The sequence below is a fragment of the Ambystoma mexicanum genome, chromosome 10, assembly GCF_040938575.1.
Source record: "Ambystoma mexicanum isolate Mex_15411 chromosome 10, UKY_AmexF1_1, whole genome shotgun sequence".
Taxonomy (NCBI): Eukaryota; Metazoa; Chordata; class Amphibia; order Caudata; family Ambystomatidae; genus Ambystoma; species Ambystoma mexicanum.
The window spans coordinates 803,082,163-803,103,163 of record NC_090932.1 but is presented as its reverse complement, the minus strand read 5'-3'; the positions used below and the strand labels follow the sequence as shown (position 1 = coordinate 803,103,163).

The 21,001-nt window shown below is 49.0% G+C and overlaps 1 protein-coding gene across 2 annotated transcripts in view; it reads left to right on the top strand.

The window, feature by feature from the left end:
* IFT80 (intraflagellar transport 80) overlaps window positions 1–21,001 on the top strand; it is a 1,621,792-nt gene that overhangs the window by 193,406 nt on the left and 1,407,385 nt on the right. For both annotated transcript variants that reach the window (XM_069618463.1, XM_069618464.1), the window contains exons 4-5: window positions 253–363; window positions 603–671. In XM_069618463.1, coding sequence (XP_069474564.1) covers window positions 253–363; window positions 603–671 — 180 coding nt within the window. The remainder of the gene's footprint in view (window positions 1–252; window positions 364–602; window positions 672–21,001) is intronic.

The following is a 21,001-nucleotide window of genomic DNA, read 5'->3' as shown; positions in this document are numbered from 1 at the left end:
ACCTCATTGTCCAAAGCAATTGAGCATAGACAATCCAAAAACCACCAGCACGCTGAATTGGTTTCACTTTATTTTTATAGATTTATTTCTCGGTTGATACAATATACTTGCAATCTATAGGTCGGTGATGGTAGAGGTAGTTTGGTAGAACCTGTTATAAGGAACTCATCATTTTACAGCAGCGTCCTTTTTGTTTATTGCATACTTCTGTTAGTCATTTGGCCTAACTTTTAATTGAATGTGCTCTTTTAGGCAAATTCCATTTGATATCCAAATTAGGAAGAGTGGAAAAGAGTGTGGAGGCTCATTCTGGAGCAGTACTTGCAGGAAGATGGAATTATGAAGGAACCGCTCTGGTAACGGGTAAGATGATTATGAACTTTAATTTTCTATAATTTCTTTTTCCTTTTTATTTTTCTCTTATGTACTGACTTGCTATCCTAAGGAGGAAGTTAAAGTGGTGCTTGGCATACTTGGATATTTTTTCTTAACTTTGCAAAATGTAGTGCACCATTAGATCTATAAACCAAAACAATGCACAGAAATCTGTTTATAATCTGCATTCTGCAATTCACACTTATTTTTACAATACTTGTTAACAGTTGGTGAAGATGGTCAAATAAAAATCTGGTCTAAAAGTGGAATGCTGAGATCAACATTAGCACAGCAAGGTATGTTTTCAAAATGAAACCTCTGTATCACGTTGCCTGTTTTATTTACTATAGTTTGATGTATTTTAAAAAGAACAAACATTTCAACAAATGCAAATATGATATTATTAATAGGCATACCAAATGAGTACATTGGGCAAAATAGAGTGAAGGGAACGATTGGCAAAGCTAATTATTGTACTTGTGTCTTTGTGCCGTTTGTATTGGGGCTGGACTTGTGATATGGGACAAAGATAATTGTACGAGCTATCATATACTATTTAATAAAATGGCAGATGTATGTTTGTCCGATGCTGCACTGCCCGCCTTGCCTGTTGGTACCGCTAGAGGGAGCATTTGCCTTACACATACAAGACTTCAAGTTCATCTTCCAGGCCAACAAAATGTGTATTTCAACAATGATAACATACCATTAGCTTCAGAACAGGCCCAAGACAGGAAAATCACTTTAACAGCATACTTCAATTTACATAAACTAAGAATATATATATATATCATCTGGGGAGCACTTTCGTCCGGCTGGGCGTGGGTGGGAAGTTTCCATACGAATTTTAACCAGATTTCGAATAAAAATCAAATTTTGTAACTATTTTTTGACTGCGGTGCAATTTGTGGTTTGGAAGCTCAGAAACCTGAAAGCGAAATCTTACTCTGGGAGTGCAGCTCAACATCACGCCGTTCAGTCGGTGCGATAGAAACTGGATATATGGATATATATATATAAAAGAAATTTGTTTGATTAAGCACTATTTTTCTAAATGAATTACTTTTTTGTGAATGTACTTGTGCATTATATAATTATTCATTTTACTATTTCTTGGGATGTATTATATCAATAATATTCTTCATGCAAGTGTTTTATTTGATTACAATTGACTTTATTTTATGATCGCATGTCTACTTCATGCTGCACGTGAATTTTATTACTCTGACATCCCTCAACATTACATATTCAAGTCTAAAACCCGTAAGTGGAATCCAAGACAATGAGGAGCAGATACAACAATTGGCCGTATGTACTATATTGAACTTTCAACAGATTCTGAGAGATTTTGTTTGAGGTTACTACTCCTCCACATAAAAGGTGCAAGATCCTTTACAATTTTCATTTCCTATTAACATAAATTCAGTTAAACTACACTACATAATATATTTACACTATGAACAGGTCTTCTTTAACGTACATTAGCCTGTGCACACAGGCTTTTCTTCTAATAATGGATAAATGAGTGTGGAATAACTCTGATTGTTGTGATTTTATGTGACATAAATGTGAGCCCTTTTGCCACCACACATTTAACTTTTTAATTTCATTGGATGTATGGGACTAAGATTGGCTCCTAATGGGGAGGGGCAAAAAGTGCAGGATCCCTCAAGAGGGATGAGTGCAGAGCTCTGTGTGGAGGCATAAAAATATGTTTTACATAATATTTCAAAGTAGCCGTGCAAAAAGATAAATTGTTAATCCGAAGGTGGAACTTGTGTGAGACATCAACTCAAAAAATGTTCTTGTTTCAACAGTTAAGAATGAAATATCTGTAACTAGAGCAGAAGGATCCAAATACCCATTGTGTCAGAGTATGTATTAGGGGAATGAGCAGGTGTATGACTGTTTGAAAAAAAAACACTTTAATGAAAATCTAAAATACCCATGCACATTTTGGAAAGATATGAGGAACATTTGAGGGTGCCTTTTTAATCTGAGAAGGCTGATTTGACGAAGGATCTGGGTTGGTCAAGGAACGGATGGGCAGGACAAGTTTTTGCGTAAATGGGAGTACATCCAATTGATTGCAAAAGGGCATATTTCTGAACTGATAAAACATTAAACAATTTTCTTTTTTTTTGTGTAAACCTTTATTTATGAACACTTGGCATCGATACATCAACACAAGCAAGCAATGATCAGCAGAACAGCTTTCCTGCACAACACCTTAGTGACCCATCGCCCACACAAGGAACAGCATACATTCAATCAGGTCAGGCCGCTTACACTGGACAAGTATGTATGAAAATGACACCAAACGTTCTTCGTGCGACTGATACCAGGCAATAAGGTTCTATATAGTTCCTCCATATCATTGGCCCAGATGACATTCTTCAACCACATCTCACTCATAGGAAACCGTTTGAGTCCATCTCATCAGAATAGACCTCCCAGCAAGAAACAAGCCCAGATTTAAATACCTGCGCTTGACCACATCCGTTTTCCTTGTGACCCCAAGCACATTCTCACAAGTCGTCAGATACCGATGTATGTGATTTCTTCAAATATATTTCTCCTAATGGAGATTTCACTGAATCCATTTCACCGAAAAACCACATCTTTTTTTGACTTTTTCTACTTTCTTTTAATGCGGAAGGAGACCCCCCTCCCTACCCTAACTTATACCCTTACCCTACACCCCACCTATTATGCATTACACATATACCATTTTCGGTGAAATATTTTCAGTGAAATCTAGCATCAATCAACAGTATGACAGTAATCCTGTAATAAAGGGCAAGACCATAACATGTGAAGCAAGGTCGCATTGTCAGATTTACGTCTGGGTACACAAGCAGCTTATCAACTTAAAAGTGGTTCAGTCTCAACGGAGGGTAATGAAGTCTATTTAAAATCTTGAAATGTATCAGCCCATACTTGGAATTTAAAGCCACCGCCTTTGACAAAGCACAAATTGCCTTCCACTGCCCATCCGTGATGTCTTCTTGCAAGTCGTCACACCACTTAGAACGGATAGATTGAGTGTGCCGGCTATCCAATGACTACATCAGTTTGTACAGCACAAATATACTTTTCTTTACGCCTGGTGCCTGTAGGATGTATGACACACATGCTTGTGTCAGGGGTTCCTCAGGAAACATAGGCCGATGGGCTTTAATAGCATCTTGCATACAAATACAATACAAAGTTTGCAACTCCCCACCACCGACTGCCAGTTGCATACCTTCCCAGTGCAGAAAGAAACCATCCTCGTACAAATTACCAACATTATAGATACCTACATACCACTGTAAGCTCCTTACGCAGTGCGCGGCCAGGCCAGAGTGGAATATTGTGGAACATATATGGCAATTTGGGGACTATCATCATTTTGATGAGAGACAACCTATCAGCTAGCGACATAGGTATGCTGCCCCACCACTGGAGTTTGGACTTCATATCCACATATAGATCCCATAATTAAATTCTCTAGTGCACGCCGGTGTCCGACTGACTGCAATGCCCAAGTAACGTATACACTGTGGTGCCCAATTGAGCCCTCCTTCACATATCGGTTTCGCTGTGCCTTCAGTCAGTCGGAATATTTTCAGGTTTATTATTATTGAGGCGCAAGCCTGAAAACCGTCCGAACTCTACCACTGTTTCAATCACACCAACTAGATTATTGTCCGGGTCCCTGATATATAGCAAAATGTCATCCGTGTATAAAGATATGATTTCAGTGATCCCACCAATTGGTATACCCGCACGCCTGTGATCAGCCCGTAATGTATCAGCCAGCGGTTCGAAAACAAGCGCAAACAATAAGGGGAATAGCAGGCAGCCCTGCCTGGTTCCTCCCTCCAGATATAGCACCCAAGAATTGCGACCCTTAGTACGCACCCGGGCAAAGGGATGTGTATACAGGAGCCTCACCCAAGAGATGAACCCTGGCCCGAATCCATAGGTGGTTAATAGCTGGAACAAAAATGGCCCCCACACCATATCAAAAGCTATCTGCATATCTAAGGAGACTGTGACAGCCTGCCATTCAATAGAGGTATCTGCGCCATTATACTGTAAAGTCACTGAAGATTCAATGCTGTGGAATGACCAGGGACCAACCCTAACTGGTCAGGATGGACCATGTGCGGCATCCATGGGGAGAGTCTCAGTGCCAGCACTTTAGCGAAGATCTTAACATCTGTATTTGAGGGACAGCGGCCTATAGGAGCCGCAGTCCTCCATAGCCTTATTTGGTTTAAGTAAAAGTATAATTATTGCTGGGGGGGAACTGTTGCGCGGCTCGCAAGATGGCCACAGCGTGAAAGAGCTCCGTCAGAGACCCGCATATATGGGATAATATTCGGCGCTCTGAGGCAGCAGCTGGCTGGGAGCCTGACGTAACGATAATGCGGAACACCTACTGACCCTGGAGTGCCACTCCGGACCCTCGAGACCCCTCCGCTCCCGAGATAATCACTTTAAACCCTTGGTTTAAAGATCCGGAGTGAGGCGAGAAACCCATGCCCCAGCGACACCCTCCATGGCGCTGCATGGACCGCGAACTGCACTGTGCTCGGATCACATCCACACAGAATCTACCACTCCTTATATCCCCCCCCTCCTCCGGGAGGGGGCCTGAACTCTCCAGACTTTGCCGGACCAGTTGGGAGTTCCCAGGGGGCGACTGAAGAGCCCTGGCTGTTGCACCAGCAGAGGCCTGGCGACTCCCCACTCCTGGCGGTGGCCCGCCTGACACACCCTGCGCCACCTACATATTTGGAGTTCCCGACGCTGCGGATAGAACATGGGGCTCTCGCCACACCGCTCTTTTCCCCCACACGTGCGTAGGGGCAAAGTGAATCAGCCCAACATCGTGAAACGTGGCCCCTATACTTCAAGAGCCGCCCAACTCCGAGCGCATGTTACAAGCTTGAAGACCCTCCCGGGCTAAGCTTCATCCTGCCAGGCTGTGCCGGGCCCCACACAACAATCTTCCTCCAGTCGGAGGCCGGCCTGGGTAACTACGGAATGGGACGCATGCTCGTGGCGCCACAGTGAGTTGGGGGACGAAGGGGGGGCTGTCGCACAGGCCGTCACCCCCCCTCCCCATGTAGAGGGATAGAGGCTTCTTATTTCTACAGCGACCCGTGACACCATTGGCGCCCACGGGGGGGAGGGTGGGATTACTGGACCCTGTTGGAAGTCATACGCCTGCCCAGGCAGGTATAAGGAATGTTGCGGGCGAATATTTACAGCTGCTTCCTGCTGCCGCCGGTGGAGGGCCATGTACCTGTGCTAAACATACAGCCCCAGAATCCACCCATCTATATACAGGTTCGGCAGCCCCTTGGCTTAGCCGCCCCAGGTCCTTCTCCTACCCAGCCGTCCGAATGGTGCACTCCTGAGAGATCTGCTGCCTGTAATCGGGACCCGGCTCGTCTCCCTCACTGAAGCCAATCATCCCGGGTCCACAGGACAATACCTGTTCTCACTTGGCAGCACTTCTCCACAGGATAGCATTGTCCCCCTTACCCTCCTGTGGGATATTCCTCTCGGCTGCTTATGCTACAGGCACCCCACCTCTAGCACTCTCAGGAACAGACCCAGGAGGGACCAATAACAAGACGACTTGCCTCTACATCGCTCACACGTACCGCAGGAACACCCCGCACCGCCTGTGCCCCCGTGGGGGGGGCAGCAATGCCCCAGTGACTCCCCAGTGAGCGAGACAGTCCCGGGGCCCCCAGCACCATGACAGATACCTCGCCATCGGGAAGAACCCCGGGAATGGGAAACCAGAAGAGGCAGTCCAAGATGGAGCAGTTTGCTAAGGCGGATAAGAACCCTCCACAACAGAACAACCCTGGTCCCTCCCATATGGACATTTCAGCCCTCCACCAAACCCTATTCGCATTGAAGTGCAGTATGGCCAACCTAGGGGCTAAAATGGATGCCTTAACATGTAAGGTTGATGTTTCAGCGTTTCAAATAGAAAAGCTGTGTGGCAGACTGTCTGAGGAGGAACACAGAATCGGGGACAGTGGGGATAAATAGGAGTGCTAAAGCCTGAGGTCGCCTTCCTGAAACAAATAGTGCAAAAAGTTGTGGTCAAAAATGAGGATCTCGAAGGGAGTTCCAGGAGAAATGATGTAATGGTTATGGGAGTCCCCGAGTCCCTCGATAGACGGCATCGAACAATTTGTCGAAAAAACTCCTACTGGAAGTCCTAGACAACCCCCTGTCACAAACTTATTTATGGTGGAACAGGCCCACCGCTTGCTGGCGACCAGGCCTTCCCCCCGGACCCCTCAGAAGGGCTATCATTGCCTGCATTTTCAACTATCGGGATCGGGATATATTGCTAAGGGTGGCGAGAGAGAAGAAGACCCTGAGGTGGGGATCAGCCAACAGGTTCAGGATCAGAGGAAACCATTCAAAACAGCAAAAGCCATCCTCAGGAAGAAAGGGGTCAGATATTCAATGTTATTTCGAGCCAAACTCAGGGTCGTTCACAATGGCAAGACATTTTTTTTCACCTTGTCGGAGATGGCGGAGCGATTCGCTACAGAAATCCCGGACTCCGGGGGCTTTCCGCAGGGTTCCCCCTGAATTATACTGTTCAAACGTTAGCTCTCCTAGCCATCAGGCAGTCGGGCCACGGGGCCCCGAACTGGAGCATAGATGGTATTGATTGAACCTATTCCCGAAACAATAAGGAAAGTAAACATCTTGTGTTAGATATGGCAATAGGCCTCTCGACAAAGGGAGACTAAGCGGCCACCAGCACCCCCCACGCCATGTTTTAAGTTGGGGTTCAGTGTTGGAAGGGAGGGGGGCAGGATAGGGCAGCTGGTAGATTTGGGTTTCTGGCGTGGGATGGGGTTTGGGTTGGGTGGGGGAGTTCAAAGTTTCTTGCTTGTTGCAACTCAGCGCTCAAACGGGGGGGGGGGACAGCCTACCAAGTTCTCACAACAGGTGCACCCAGCATATGCCAGGAATCACCACGTGAATGTCCTATGTCTCCAGGAGACTCACTTGAGCAAAGACCACAGACTCCCCTCCCCCGCCCCCCACCATCCCCCTGACCGGATGGGGAATCCACAGATATAGCTCACCACACACCTCCCACTCTCGCAGAGTGGCAATTTACATTCACTGATCCCTGGACTTCAAGTTACATACTCGGAGGGTTGACACAGAGGGCCAATTTGTGCTGATCGCTGGTGAGATAGCAGGATGGTCAGTCCTTTTTATTAATATATATGGTCCCAATTATGATTGCCCTGACTTTTTTCAAACTTGTTCAGAGCTCCTTTCCGGGCTACAAGGTTGTCTGGGCGGGGGATTATAACGTGGCGCTCTCCTTACAGCTAGACAGGTCCTCCTCAACGCAATCTACCCTCCCCAAGGCGGCCCATAAGCGGAGAGCCATAGCAGCAGACTATGCCCATTTCGATGTGTGGCGTCTCCTGCATCCCCATAGCCGAGAATTCACATACTACTCAAATGTCCATGGGAGTTCATCCAGGATAGACTATATACACTTATCCCCGGAGCTTGCTCGGGTGGCCAGCAGGGCGCAGATATTGCCCCGTACCCTGTCTGACCACTCCCCAGTCCTTGCACACTTCACAGGAACGGCACCCCCCCCTCCCAGCCCCCCACAAAAACAGCTCAGCTGGTGATTCAGAGCCCGAGCATTGGAAGATGTTGCTTTCTGTGAAGATATATGTAATTCCATCATAGAGTTCTTCCAATTTAATGTCGACTCGGTATCAGACTCCCGGGTTGTATGGGAAACCTTCAAAGTTTATATCCGGGGTTGGTGCATTTCCCAGGAAGGCAGGGTCTTGAAGTCCATCTGCAGATCTCTCGCCTCTAGGGAAAAAGAACTTAAGGACTTGGAGACCCAACAGGCACGTTGAGACTCCCCAGAACTCCGGTCGGAATTGGACCTCAAACGGGAGGAGGTCCGTGCTCTGAAGACCAGCGAGGTAAGATTCCTCGGAGGCCCGATAATGGCAGCCAGATACAGGGAGGGTGATCGCCCCAGTAGGACCCTAGCGTGGGCCATTAGGCAGGAGCAACACCTTAACCCTATAGTGGAAATGGAAACCTCTGATGGGGAACTCATTAGGGACTCCAGCGAAATTAATGACACATTCAGAGAATTTTACGGAAAACTGTACTCCACACAGCTAAAGGCCGGGCACAACGCTATAAACCCAATATTTGGACAGGGTCGCCCTAGGTTGGTTAGACTCGGTACACGGATCTGCGCTGAACAACCCCCCTTCTGCTGAATAATTTCTTAGTCATCCGCTCCCAACCGCCGAATTATATAAAACCTTTCCCACGCTTCTCATTCCCCACTGTTTGAAAAGGCCAGCTCGGAGGGTGTCCTCCCAGAGTCCACCAGAACTGCTCTAGTGACGGTATTGCTTAAACCAGACAAAAACCACAGTAGATGCTCATCCTACAGGCCCTTCTCCCTGGTGAATACCGACAACAAAATTATAGCGAAACTACTGGTGGACAGGCTCCTGCCCCATATGTCCAGCCTGATCCTCCCCTACCAGGCGGTTTTTTATACCCGGCCGCTCCACCCTAAACAACCTTCAGAGATCATTCACCCTGATGCATATTGTGAATCAATCAGTCCCCATGGCGGTCACGGCTCTGGATGCCGAAAAAGCGTTCGACTCTGTCGAATGGCCATTCCTGTTTGAGGTCCTCCGTCGCACTGGCTTGGGCATACAATTCCTACACTGTGTTCGCCTGCTCTACACAGTGCGCAGAGCCCTGGTGTACACCAGCAGCAGACATTCCAGTCCGATCCATCCGACCCGAGGTACCAGGCAGGGGTGTTCCTTTTCTCTGATTCTATTCGCCTTAGCAATCGAGCCCGTGGCCTGTGTGCTGAGAGAATACCACACTCACAGAGGGATAACACTTCACTCACACACCACCATTGTCTCCCTACATGCGGACAACATGTTAATATGTTAAACTTCCCAGAACAATTTACAGCCAGTCGTAGAGGAAATTTCGAGATTCAGAGCCCTTTCCGGACTGCGGATCAACTGGTCCAAGTCAGAAATCCTCCCCCTCACTGCGAGTGCCCTCAGGGAATTTGCTACTTAGGAATACGGGTATCCACTTCCCCCGCTAGGTTATACAAAGACAATTTCTTGACGACCCTCCAAACTCTGGAACACAGGGTGGATAGATGGGTGCGCCTTCCCATCTCCCAAGCAGCTAGGATTTCTCTTGCCAAAATGGTAATCCTGCCAAAGCTATTATATGTCTTTAACAATGTCCCTATCTGGCCCCCGTCAGATTTCTGGGGCAAACTGAGGGCCATGATGAATAAATTGATATGGGCTGGCAGGCGACCCCGCCTCTTGCTGCACACTCTGTGCCGCCCTGTCCTCCAGGGGGGCCTTGAGGTACCTGATCTATTCTTGTATTACCTGGTGGCACAGGCCCAGTACGCCGTATGGTGGTAGACTCCCACGACCGACCTACCCCATACGGCCATGGAGAGAGTTCTCACCCGGCCGTATGACCTGAGAGGCCTCCTTGGGGGCACACGAGAACGCTATGACAGGGCTGAGCTGCAGCCGGTGGCAATCGCCCTACGATCTTGGGACTTCTTGGCTGACCTGGCGGGACAGGGGCAGGGGCAATGGTACTCCCCCTCTATGGCCATCTGTCATGTACCGGTCATACCTCTTACACACAAGAAGATTTTTTTTTTTTGTTTTTTTTTCCATGTTAATTTTTGGAACAAGGCAGGGTGGCAACAATACAGAATTTTTATCAAAGCATGTAATGCATCATAATAAAGACATATCCCTTCTCCCTCCCTTCCTTCCTTGTGATTGTTGGGCCTAGCTAAGGCCAAGCTCTTTATTCCTATTCCTGTGGAGTATCCCCATTGTCCAGGACCCTCCAGGCCAGCTGGGGTTTGTAGGTCCGAGCTGGGAAGTCTCGGTCAAAGTCGAGAATTGGGCTCCAAATGTTCCGAAAGCGATGAAGGAGACCTGCTCTGGCGGCCTTCACCTTTTCCGCAATTAGTACATCCCATATTTTCACCCACCAGAGGGGCAAGAGAGGACCCTTCACAGATTTCCATGAGCGGGCAACCACTATTCTTCCCGCCAGAAGGTATTGGGACAGCAATTTGGCTTTGGCTTCGGAACTTGGGTAGATTCTGGGAGACTGGGATGCCCAAGGGTATAGGTTCGGGGTCTAGGGGAAGCCTTGTCTGGGTGATTTCTGCGATGATAGGCAAGCATTGCTTCCAAAAACTTTGGAATTTTGGGCAGGTCCACCACATGTGAAAGAAGGACCCTATTTGACCGCATTGTCTCCAGCAGGCCGGGTCGAGTGTATGGTTCATATGGTGGAGCCTTGGGGGGGGGGGGGAGGTGGGGGGCGGGAAGGGGTAGTACCAAAGCAGTAGATATTTGTATGCGCATTCTCTGTTCGTGATGCATGCAGATGACGATTGAGCATGGGTCCAAATGTCCACCCAAGATTGGTCCTCTATGGTGTGGCCCAGGTTTGCCTCCCATTGTGCCATGGATCGGGTTTTTGAGGTAAGAAAATCCTTCTGGAGGTATTTGTATAGAGTGGAGATCTTGCCCCGAATCAGGAGCTCCTTTAGTTCTATAGCTGTGGGGGGCGAGTTGTTGTTGGCGGGTCTGTGGGTGGGAGCACCAGTGACGTAGCTGGATGTATGTAAATCTATCCTTTTCCTGAAGCTGGAAGATTTCTTTACATCAGTCAAAGGTACAAGGTTGTCCTTCGAAGAGCTGCTCCAAGGTCTCTAATCCCCCTACAATACAGGTTTTGAAGTTTTGGGGGGGTTAACCATGGTGAGAAGGCTGGGTTCAAGAACACTAGGGATGAGGGGCCGAGTCCTCTTGGAATCACCTTTTTGTTTTAGGGTTCTGTCCCATATGGTTATGTTGTGTTTGGTAGCCGACAGTAGTCCCTGGCATTGCCGCTGCATCGGGGGTGGGATGTGCGGGTGAAAGCATAAAGGGAGAGGTAAGTGTGATTGTTCCAGGTCCACCCACCTGGGGTGATTAATGAGTGTTTGCCACGCCTGGATACATGCCAGCTAAGCTGCCATCTGGTATCTCTGTAGGTCTGGGATCCCTAGGCCACCAAGCTTTGCGTTACCCAGCATCGTTTCTTTAGGAATCCTGGCTTTTTTTCCCCCCTCCAAATAAATTGTAGCAAGAACTTGGGAAAGGTTTTCATTTTGAAGAGTGTTGCCTTGCCCAGGAGTGATAACAGACAATCCGTCCACCTTTCTAAATTCTTGGAAATAGTTGACAACTACCGAATCCCAGTTCAGCCTGAAAAACATGTTCCCAGTGTCCGCTACATTAACACCCAGGTATTTGAAAAGGACAAACCGACCCCCCCTCGCCATCCCACAGGGAACATGGTCTGATTGCTTCCCCATTAGTACGTAATGCACAGTTTTTTCCCAGCTGACGCACAGGCCGTTGTACGAGCCATATTTGTGGAGCAGCTTCCATTTCCTAGGTACTGAGGTTGCAGGGTTGCTCATGTATAAAAGGATGTTGTCTGCAAACAAGGATTTTTTTATCCACATGATCCCCTGGCCCCTCCAGATCCATGAGCATCACTCCACGCCCTCGCCCCCCCCCCTTTCCTCACTGCCTCTTCCAATGGCTTGATCAGGAGAGTGAATAAGAGTGGGGAGAGAGGGCACCCTTGCTGTGTCCCTCACTACAGGGAGAACAGTCCTGAGAGACACCCAGGTACTCTAGCCTCGTCACCCTGTGGGAATTATCACTGGTAGTGAAGATATAGTCCATCCTGGACAGCGAACCATGTGCCCCTAGTGGAATGAGAATCCCCTCTCTGTAGGGTTCCTCTCCTTACTAACATCTAGCAAACTCAGCGATGTTGCCCCTTCATAAAGCATGGTCCCCCGTGTACCCATGACTTTGGCCTTTGTCAACGTGTCCGCTTGTATTATGCCATTGAAATCCATGCCAATAAAGAGCGTGTCCAACTGGTCCTCTACGATTAACTCCCTCAGTTCCCCTAACAAGCCGTACCTACTATGGGGAGAAGCATGCACATTACCAGGCCGACCACTTCTTGGCCCAGCTTGCCAACTACATGTAAATAGCTCCCTTCGGTATCTGTCTTTAGGCTTTTGGTGACCCTCTGCACCTTTTTTCTGATCATGATGGCTACACCCCTAGAGTCCCTCGTGAACCCCACATGACACACCATAGAGCATACATTTCTTCCCAGAAATCGACAGTTGGTTACCCCATAGGTGAGTCTCCTGTAGCATAACCAAGTCAGGGCTATAGCACTGTGGGAGTTGCTGTAACCGCCCCTCTTTTTGTCCTTTTCCCCAGCCCGTTCACTTTCCAGAACATCAACTTCAGCTTTTTATCCCCCATACTTAGTCATACATACCCCGCTTAAAGCCAGCTTGAGATCCATGCTGACTGGACACGACTAAGAATTGTTTGCACCACAGAGCATTGTTGCCTGTTGTGCCCACTGCACCATTCCATCGAAATCCTGTGCCCCCCTAATTTCCCTCTTCACCATACTTTTTGCGATCCTCCACAAACCTCATCCTTCCATCTCATTCTCCAAAACCCATCCATGCACATCTAGCTGTGAATCGCTTCTAGTCACACTCCCTGCCATCTCTCTCTCTCTCTCTCTCTCTCTCTCTCTCTCTCTCTCTCTCTCTCTCTCTCTCTCTCTCTCTCTCTTTTACAGGCCTCCTGGATATGATAGATATCAGTCTCTGCGACTCACTAGCTACTACACTGATCAACCACCCAGCGCTCACACTACTGGGGGATTTTGACATGTGGTTTGATGTGCCCAACAACTCATGACCCAAGCCCTAGTTGACAGTCAAGAGGCACTCGACCTTTCCCTTTATACCACAGGTCCCACCCACACTTGCGGCCACACCCTCGATGCAATCTTTAGCTCCTCCGACCTAGTCTCTGTATCCAGTCCAATACCCCTCATTTGGACAGACCGCTCAGCCATCCCTTTCTCTATAAGCATGCTGCAGCGTCCCCCCAAGGCACACCCTGCCCCCACCCATGACCAGAAATGCTGGAACAAGGTCAAGAGCCCGGCTTCGCACCCTACCATCACTTCTGGCCGCAGATTGACCCTTACCGATCAAATCCTTTGACTCCTGGCTTAAATAATCACTTCTTCCTCTCATCCCTCCCGCCCTCCTGCCTCCCGCATAGGAACATCACCCAAATGGTTCACGCCCCACTTAAAGGTTTTAAAAAGCCAAAATCACTCACTCTAACACAAATGGTGTGCATCCAAAACCCCTCACACAAGTTTGTGTTTGCCCTCCATCACCGTAACTAAGAATCTGAGATCCGAAAAGCCAAACCAAAGCCTACCATCCTCCTGCCTAAGTCTGGCAATACCCAAATTGCCTTCAGGCATAGTAATCGTAGCTGCCCGATTTACAGCCATTTTTCCCCTCCTTTTCCCCCACCACGCCCCCCCTCTTCCCTTACCCCCTCCTCCTGTCTTGCATCCACTTTCCCTTCTCATAGCATTTACTCCTATCATTTGTCCCACAACCTCTGGTAGCAGCTTGTCTGTCCCCTCCCTTCCTCCTTTTCCTCTCCTCCCCCCCGCATCCCCTAGACTATTCTGAATCGTCGCCCGACCTTCTAGGTTAGTCTCCTGTTTGTTTTTTCTTCTCCTCACTCTCTTCACTCGCTCTCCCCCTCCTCCTGTAATTCATGCACTACAACAATTGTCGTCAGGCATAGTAATGTTACTGCTGGTTTGTATCCTTCTTCCCTTCCCTTTCTCCCCCTAACTGTTTTTGCACTTGCACTATCAGAAATGTCGCCAGGCTTATTATGATAGTTCTATTTTTCACATTCTAATTGGTTTCAAGGACTTGTTTGAATGTAACTGTTTTTTCCCTCCTTGAAGCGCTTTGAAACACATTGTGTATAGGCGCTATACAAATAATCAATTCAATACTACAACAAAAGAATCCTGAACGGCCACAGCAAAGAGCTCCACAGGATAATCTTCGAAATCGTGAAGCCCACATGCACCATTCCCCTGACCACGTCCACGCAAAAGCTCTGCGACTCCCTCTCCCAACACTTCCACAAAACATCACTGGACAGGATGGCCAGCCTGAATGCTAATCTCTCCATCCTCTCACCCTGCCCAACTCCTGCTCTGCGAAATTACACTGTTCCGACCGCCGTAGCGCCATCTCCCAACTCCTTCAGCCCCATCTCGAGCGAGGAGTTGTATTGTATTGTATTTATTTTGTTTATATAGCGCTGTACTCCAAAACGCTGAACATTTAAACAACTTGATACATAAAACATTATAACAGTAGAAGCAAATTACAGTTATGAATCGGTCCAACAAAACAGTAAGAAGAGCAATTAAACTGGAGGGAAGAGGGAGAGCAGTGCAGTAGAACTGAGAGGGAGGGGTGAGGAGGAGAAGGGGGAGGGAAACGGAAGGGGAAAAGGGGTGAGAGTGGGGTGAAGGGAGAGGGGAGGGAGATGATCAGGGGGAAAGATGAAGGAAGGAGGGGGAGCAAGAAGGGGGGGATTTCATGGGGAATGAAGGAGCGATTTAAGGGATATGTGGAATGAGGAGAAGGAAGGAATAGAGTGGATTGAGAGATAAGGAGTTCCAGTGCAGGGGAGCAAGGAGCTGGAAAGATCGGAAGTGGGAGGGGGCACAAAGGGATGGAGGAACGGTGAGAAGGAAGTGGTCAGCAGAACAAAGGGAGGGAGAGTAGAAAGAGAGGAGGGAGGAGAGATAAGGGGGAGCAAGACCATGGAGAGATTTAAAGACTAAGCAGAGGAAATTAAATTTAAGTTGCGAGTGAAATGGGAGCCAGCCAAGGGAGGAAAGGGAATCAGAGATGGAGTCACGGGAGGTAAGGAGACAGAGGGTATGGACGGCAGAATGGTAGATAGATTTGAGGGGGGCGAGATGGGAAACAGGTAGTCCAAAGAGTAAGGAGGAGCAGTAGAAGAGCGAGAGAAGATAAGGGAGGAGATTAAAAGTTTGGTAGCATGGAAAGTGAGAGAGGGGCAGACTTTGCGAATATTAAAGAGGTGGTAGCGATGGGCACAAGAGGTGAGAGATATGGTGGGAAAAAGAGAGAGAGAAGTCAGTGAATTCCTAAGTTGCGAGCGTGAGCAGACATAGGGAGATTAGTAGGAGGAAAGTAAATGAAAGGTGGAGGAGAGGGAGGGGAAGAGAATTGGAGGGGAAGAATACGACTTCAATCTTGTCAGTGTTGAGAGAAAGAAAGCAGGAAGACATCTAGTTTTTTATTGCGATAAGACAGGAAGAGAGTTTAAGGTGGAGGTCGGGAGAGAAGGAAGAGAAGGAAAGCAAGAGCTGAGTATTGTCAGCATAGAAATGGTGGGAAATGCCAAACAAGGAGATAAGAGGGGCAAGGAGGGAGGTGTAGAGTGAGAAAAGGAAAGGGCCAAGCACCGATTCTTGGTGTACGCCGTATTCCAGAGGATGGGTTGGAGAGGACCGGCCTCCCCAGGAAACAGTAAAAGAGCAGGAGGAGAGGTAGAAAGATAGCCAGTTAAGAACAGAGCCTTTGAATCCAAAGGAAGAAAGAGTGTTGAGAAGAAGGGGGTGATTGACCGTGTTGAAGGCAGCAGAGAGGTCAAGAAGAATAAGGACAGAGGATTGCTTAGAGTGTCGAGTGGAGAGGAGGGAGTTAAGGATGTAGGTGAGGACCGTTTCAGGAGAGTGTTTAGGGCGGAAGCCAGATTGAGAGGGGGGTAGGAGAGAGAGATTGGAGACAAAGGTTGAGAGCTGAGAGTAGGCAAGGCGCTCGAGTAGCTTATAGAGGAATGGGAGAAGAGAGATAGGACGGAAGTTAGAGGTGAGAAGGGGATCAGCAGAAGGTTTCTTCAAAATCAGGATGATAGTGGCATGCTTGAAAGCAGAGGGGAAGGTAGCTGAGGAAAGGCAGGATAAGCGGAGAGGGTCAGTTGGAGCAGACGAGGAATGGGCTTTGGAGAGGAGGATGGAGACGTCCGTTGGAGAGACAGGCGAGTAGTCGGACATGCAGGATGAGAGGGAGAGGGGAGAAGGGGACGGGGGAAGAAGATGAGTAATTGATTTTTTGCCGAAGGGCAAGAATCTTGGAGGAGGAGAAGAAGAAGTTGGCAAAGTCAGAAGAAGAAAGGGTGTAAGAGGTTGAGGGATCAGGGGCAGGAGGGGAGAAAAGACGAGAGAGAGTTTGGAAGATGCGGCGAGGGTGAGAGGCTTGGGAGTGGAGAAGGTTAGAGTAGTAGGAGCGTTTAGCCGAGATGAGGCAAGAGTCGTAAAGAGAGTGGTAAGAGAAGTATGAGGTTTGGCTGGAAAGCGTGGGAGATTTGAGTCAGAATCTATCAAGACATCGGAGGAGACTCCGCATAGAGAGAAGTTGAGGAGAGAGCCACGGTTGAGAGGGTTTCCAGGTTGGATGGAAGCAGGAAAGGAGGTAAAGTAGATCAAGAGAGGAGGAGAGAGTGGATAGTGAATCATTGGCCGACAGTGAAGAGAAATCTTGGAGAGAGGAAGAGCACGTTTCAAGAACGAGGAAGGGATCAAAGTTGCGAAGGTCACGTCGTGAGAAGATGGAAGGAGAGGGCAAAGTAGAGGAAGGCTGAGTAAGTGAGGAAGAGAGTAAAGCATGATCAGAGAGCTAGATGGGAAGTGTAGAGACAGAGGAAGAGGGGTAAGAAGAGTTGAAGATAAGGTCAAGAGTTGAGCCAGAGGAGTGAGTAGGAGAGGAAGGAAGAGGGGAAAGGAGGTAGGAATCAAGGATGGAGAAAAGGGGTGTGGAATGAGGGGGAGAAGGGAGGTGAAGGTTAAAGTCGCCGAGTACAGTTAGAGGGGCAGGGAGAGATGAGCGAAAGGAAGTGATCAAGGTCATCGTAGAAGGAAGAAAGAGGGCCAGGGGGACGATAGATGATTAGAAAGGAGATGGGGTGAGAGGAAAAAGATTTGTAAAGAAATTTGAAGGAAGGGAAAGAAGGAAGAGATGGTAAGGAGGTAGAGGAAAGGTGTCTAGGGTGTTAGAGGAGGACAATACCTCCGCCGCGGCCAGTGGCGCGAGAGATGGAGGACGAGGAGGTGGTTAGGGAAGCGGGGACAGTAGTGTTGTGAGGCCGGATCCAGGTTTCAGTAAGACATAGGAAATGAAGGTTGAGACGAAAGAACATGTCTAAAACTGCTGCAGTCTTATTGCAGATGGATCTGGCGTTCCAGACAGCAATGTTCATGAGGTTGGAGGGTTTTGCAGTAGGGGGGTAGAGAAGATTAGGACGATGAGAGAGGGTAGGTGTAGGACAGGAAGAGTGGGGGAGGGGATTGAAGGGGGGAATGGACATAAGGAGGAGGGAGAAGGACAGTAGGAGAGAAAGGGGAAGGTGGAGAGAGGGAAAGAGGGGGGAGGGTAGTGCGGACGGTGAGAAAGAGTTTTGGCAGCACACATAACAGAGGGGATGAGAGTGGTATGGTGAAGGAATAAAGTGGTAGGAAGGGAAGGTGGGTGAAGAGGATGAAGAAAGGCAGAGAGAGAGAGAGCGAGAGGTGTAAAGGAGAGAAGTCCAACATGAAGGGGGGGGGGGAGAAACTGCTGCAGTCAGACCAGTCGGCATGAGGTAGGCAAGCAGCCTGGCAGGGAGGGAGCAGGAGCAGTTAGCAGGACCTGGTTGAGCCCGCGCGGGTGGGGGAGCGGGTGGAGGCTCCGCAGCAGAGGCTGGTTGGTAGGAAGTAGGCAAAGAGTCAGGAGGCAAGATCTGGAGCAGACAGTGAGAAATTGTCAGATCCCACGCTGGAATGGAAGCGGATGGAGGCACAGTGGCAGGTGGCAGGTAAGGAGCCGGGAAGGGCAAGAACAGGAGCAGAGTGAGTGTTTCTGGTTGAACACGCTCAGATGTAGGAGCGGGTGGAGGTTCGGCAGCAGAGCCTGTGCTGCAGGTGGTAGTATCTCAATAGAGGAGCCAGGCAGGGCACGATTAGGAGCCTTGAGTTAGTTCCAGGCTGAGCCCGCGATGATGAGTAGTAAGCGGGGGAGGTCCAGCAGCAGGGTCCGTGCGGCAGGTGGTAGGCTGGTGTGATCTTGGCTGAACCCACGTGATTAGGAGGCCCAGCAGCAGGGTCTGTGGGGCAGGTGGCAGGCAAGTGTGGATCCTGGTTGAACCTGTGTGATTTGGAGGCGGGAGGAGACCCCGCAGCAGAGACTGTGAGGCAGGTGGTAAGCAAGTGTGTTCCAGACCGAACCCTTGTGAATAGGAGGGGGGAGGAGGCCCAGCAGCAGGGTCTTTGAGGCGGGTGGTAGGCAGGGAGCCGGGCAGGGCTCTTACAGGATATTTGAGTGAGATCCTGGCCGCTCCCGCGCTGAGGAAGCAGGTGGATGCCCAGCAGCTGTCCCGACCTGGGACCAGGATGGCGGAGTAGATCAAAAGATGCCCCTGTCCATGGAGGAGGGCGGGAAGACTTGCCGCGGTCCGGAGAGCCCGCCCATGCGACCAAACGGGAAGAGGCTGCAGTGGGGGCCGAGAAGGGAGCCAAAGGAGGTCTGCCAATGTGGCTGCAGAGCTCCTGCGCTGAGGAAGCGGGTGGAAGCCAAGCAGCTGTCCCAACCAGGGACCAGGATGGTGGAGTAGACCAAAGGACGCCCCTGTCCTTGGTGAAGGGCGGGAAGACTCACCGCGGTTCGGAGAGGCCGCCTAGGTGATCACACTGGAAGAGGCCGTACTGGGTGGCCGAGAAGGGAGCCAAAGGAGGTCCGCCGAAGTGTCTGCAGGCAGCGGCCAAGACGGGAGCTGTGCACGAGAAGCAGCGGCTCCTGTCGTAAGTAGGAAGCCGTGAGCTGCAGAGGAGGGCCGGAAGAATCAGCAGTCTGGAGAGCCCGCGCAGGCAGCAGAGCATGCAAAGTTCCTCAAACTACTGTCCAACCCCCCTCCTCGAAGAAATGTTCTCATCTGCCTGCACAGGAGAACAAGCAAGGTCCATACTCGACGACTCCCTCACCTCTGGCATCTTCCCAGAGCCTTTCAAAGTAGCGCATGTCAAACCACTTCTGAAAAAGGCATCTCTCAATACCTTCCAGCCAATGAACTACAGGCCCATCTCCAACACCCTATTTCTGGAAAAACTCATCGACCGGTCTGCATACTCTGTTAGGTAGAATCCAGGGCAGTTCCCTTAGGGAGCACTACCCCAGATTAGGACTACAGGTGAGAGCAATAAATCCCCTTTGGTATCAGTCTGTACCACAAAGATTTAGTTGGTAGCTGTGTCTGAGCAGTCAGACTTTTCTCAAGAGGGAGATAAGCAGTATTCAGGGTTGACACAATAGGTAATATAGTACTATGGAGCAAGGAAACACTGACCAAAGTTTTGTATTAAAAAGAGAATCTATATTTATTTGATACCCTTCTAAGTCAACACATAGATCACAGTTAATAAAGTAAGTTAAGTTTAGTCAAAAGAAAAGCATATACAACTCCCTATTCAATTGTAGACACGTTTGCGGTAGAGTGAAAACTGAGCAAAACGGCACAGTGAAAACCAACTACAAATGGCACTCTAGCAATTCAACGAAAAGGAGGGAAAGTACAAGTTAAGTCGAAATATCTTCAGACACCCCCTAGCAACACTTCCCTGAAGTTTGGTGGACAAGTAATGCACAGATAAGTGAATGAAAACTGAGCAAAATGGCACTCCACGGGTTAAAACAGTAGGAAGGAAGAGGGGTTTAGAAGATTTCAGTGCATCAACACATTTCTCATTGAAAACTAAACTAGTGAGAGCAGATCTAACCAATCAGCCAAAGTCAATAGGTCTGAGCCAGAGTCAGTGGTACAGGACCAAGAATTTAGGAGCAAAAATGTTCTTGTAGCTGTAGTAGAAAACTTTTGAAGAGGTAGATGCAAGACGAAAGACAATGTTAAGAGAGAGGGTGGCCGACCCCACAAGTAGTTAAAGGATTTCAAACACCTTTAGGGCTACCACGGAGAAAAGGGCGGTATGGCAGAACAATGTACCTTAAACGTGGAGAAGTGGCTCCTGCGGTAGCAGTTGTTCCTGGTAGTTCCTGCAGGTCGAGGGATCCAACAGAGGAAGAGAGGCTCTCATCGTGGAGGAAGGTTCGAGTCGCTGCACTACCCAGGGATGAAACCAGCCGCGGTGCTGCCAAACTAAGTTTAAAAGGTACGCTCCTTTTATTCGAGGTCCGGGTCGATAGCTGCCTGGCTATCCGGTCTCCAAGTGCGGGGCACTGTCGATTCGACAAAGCCAGGTCCGAGGATGCGATGGGCGAACTGGTTCACCCCACCAGCTCAAGGGAAGGAGGCACTTCGCTGAAGATCTCTCGTCGTGTGGACGAAAAAGTGGTGAGGCGATCCGGCAGGGCATCACCGGTGGTGTAGATGCTGAAGATGTCTCTGGCTTCTCTTCCCTTCGGTTCTGTAGTTCCAGTGGCAACATCTTGCTCTTCCAGTCCTCGGAACCCTGCTTTTATGCAGAAAGAGACCCATTCATACAG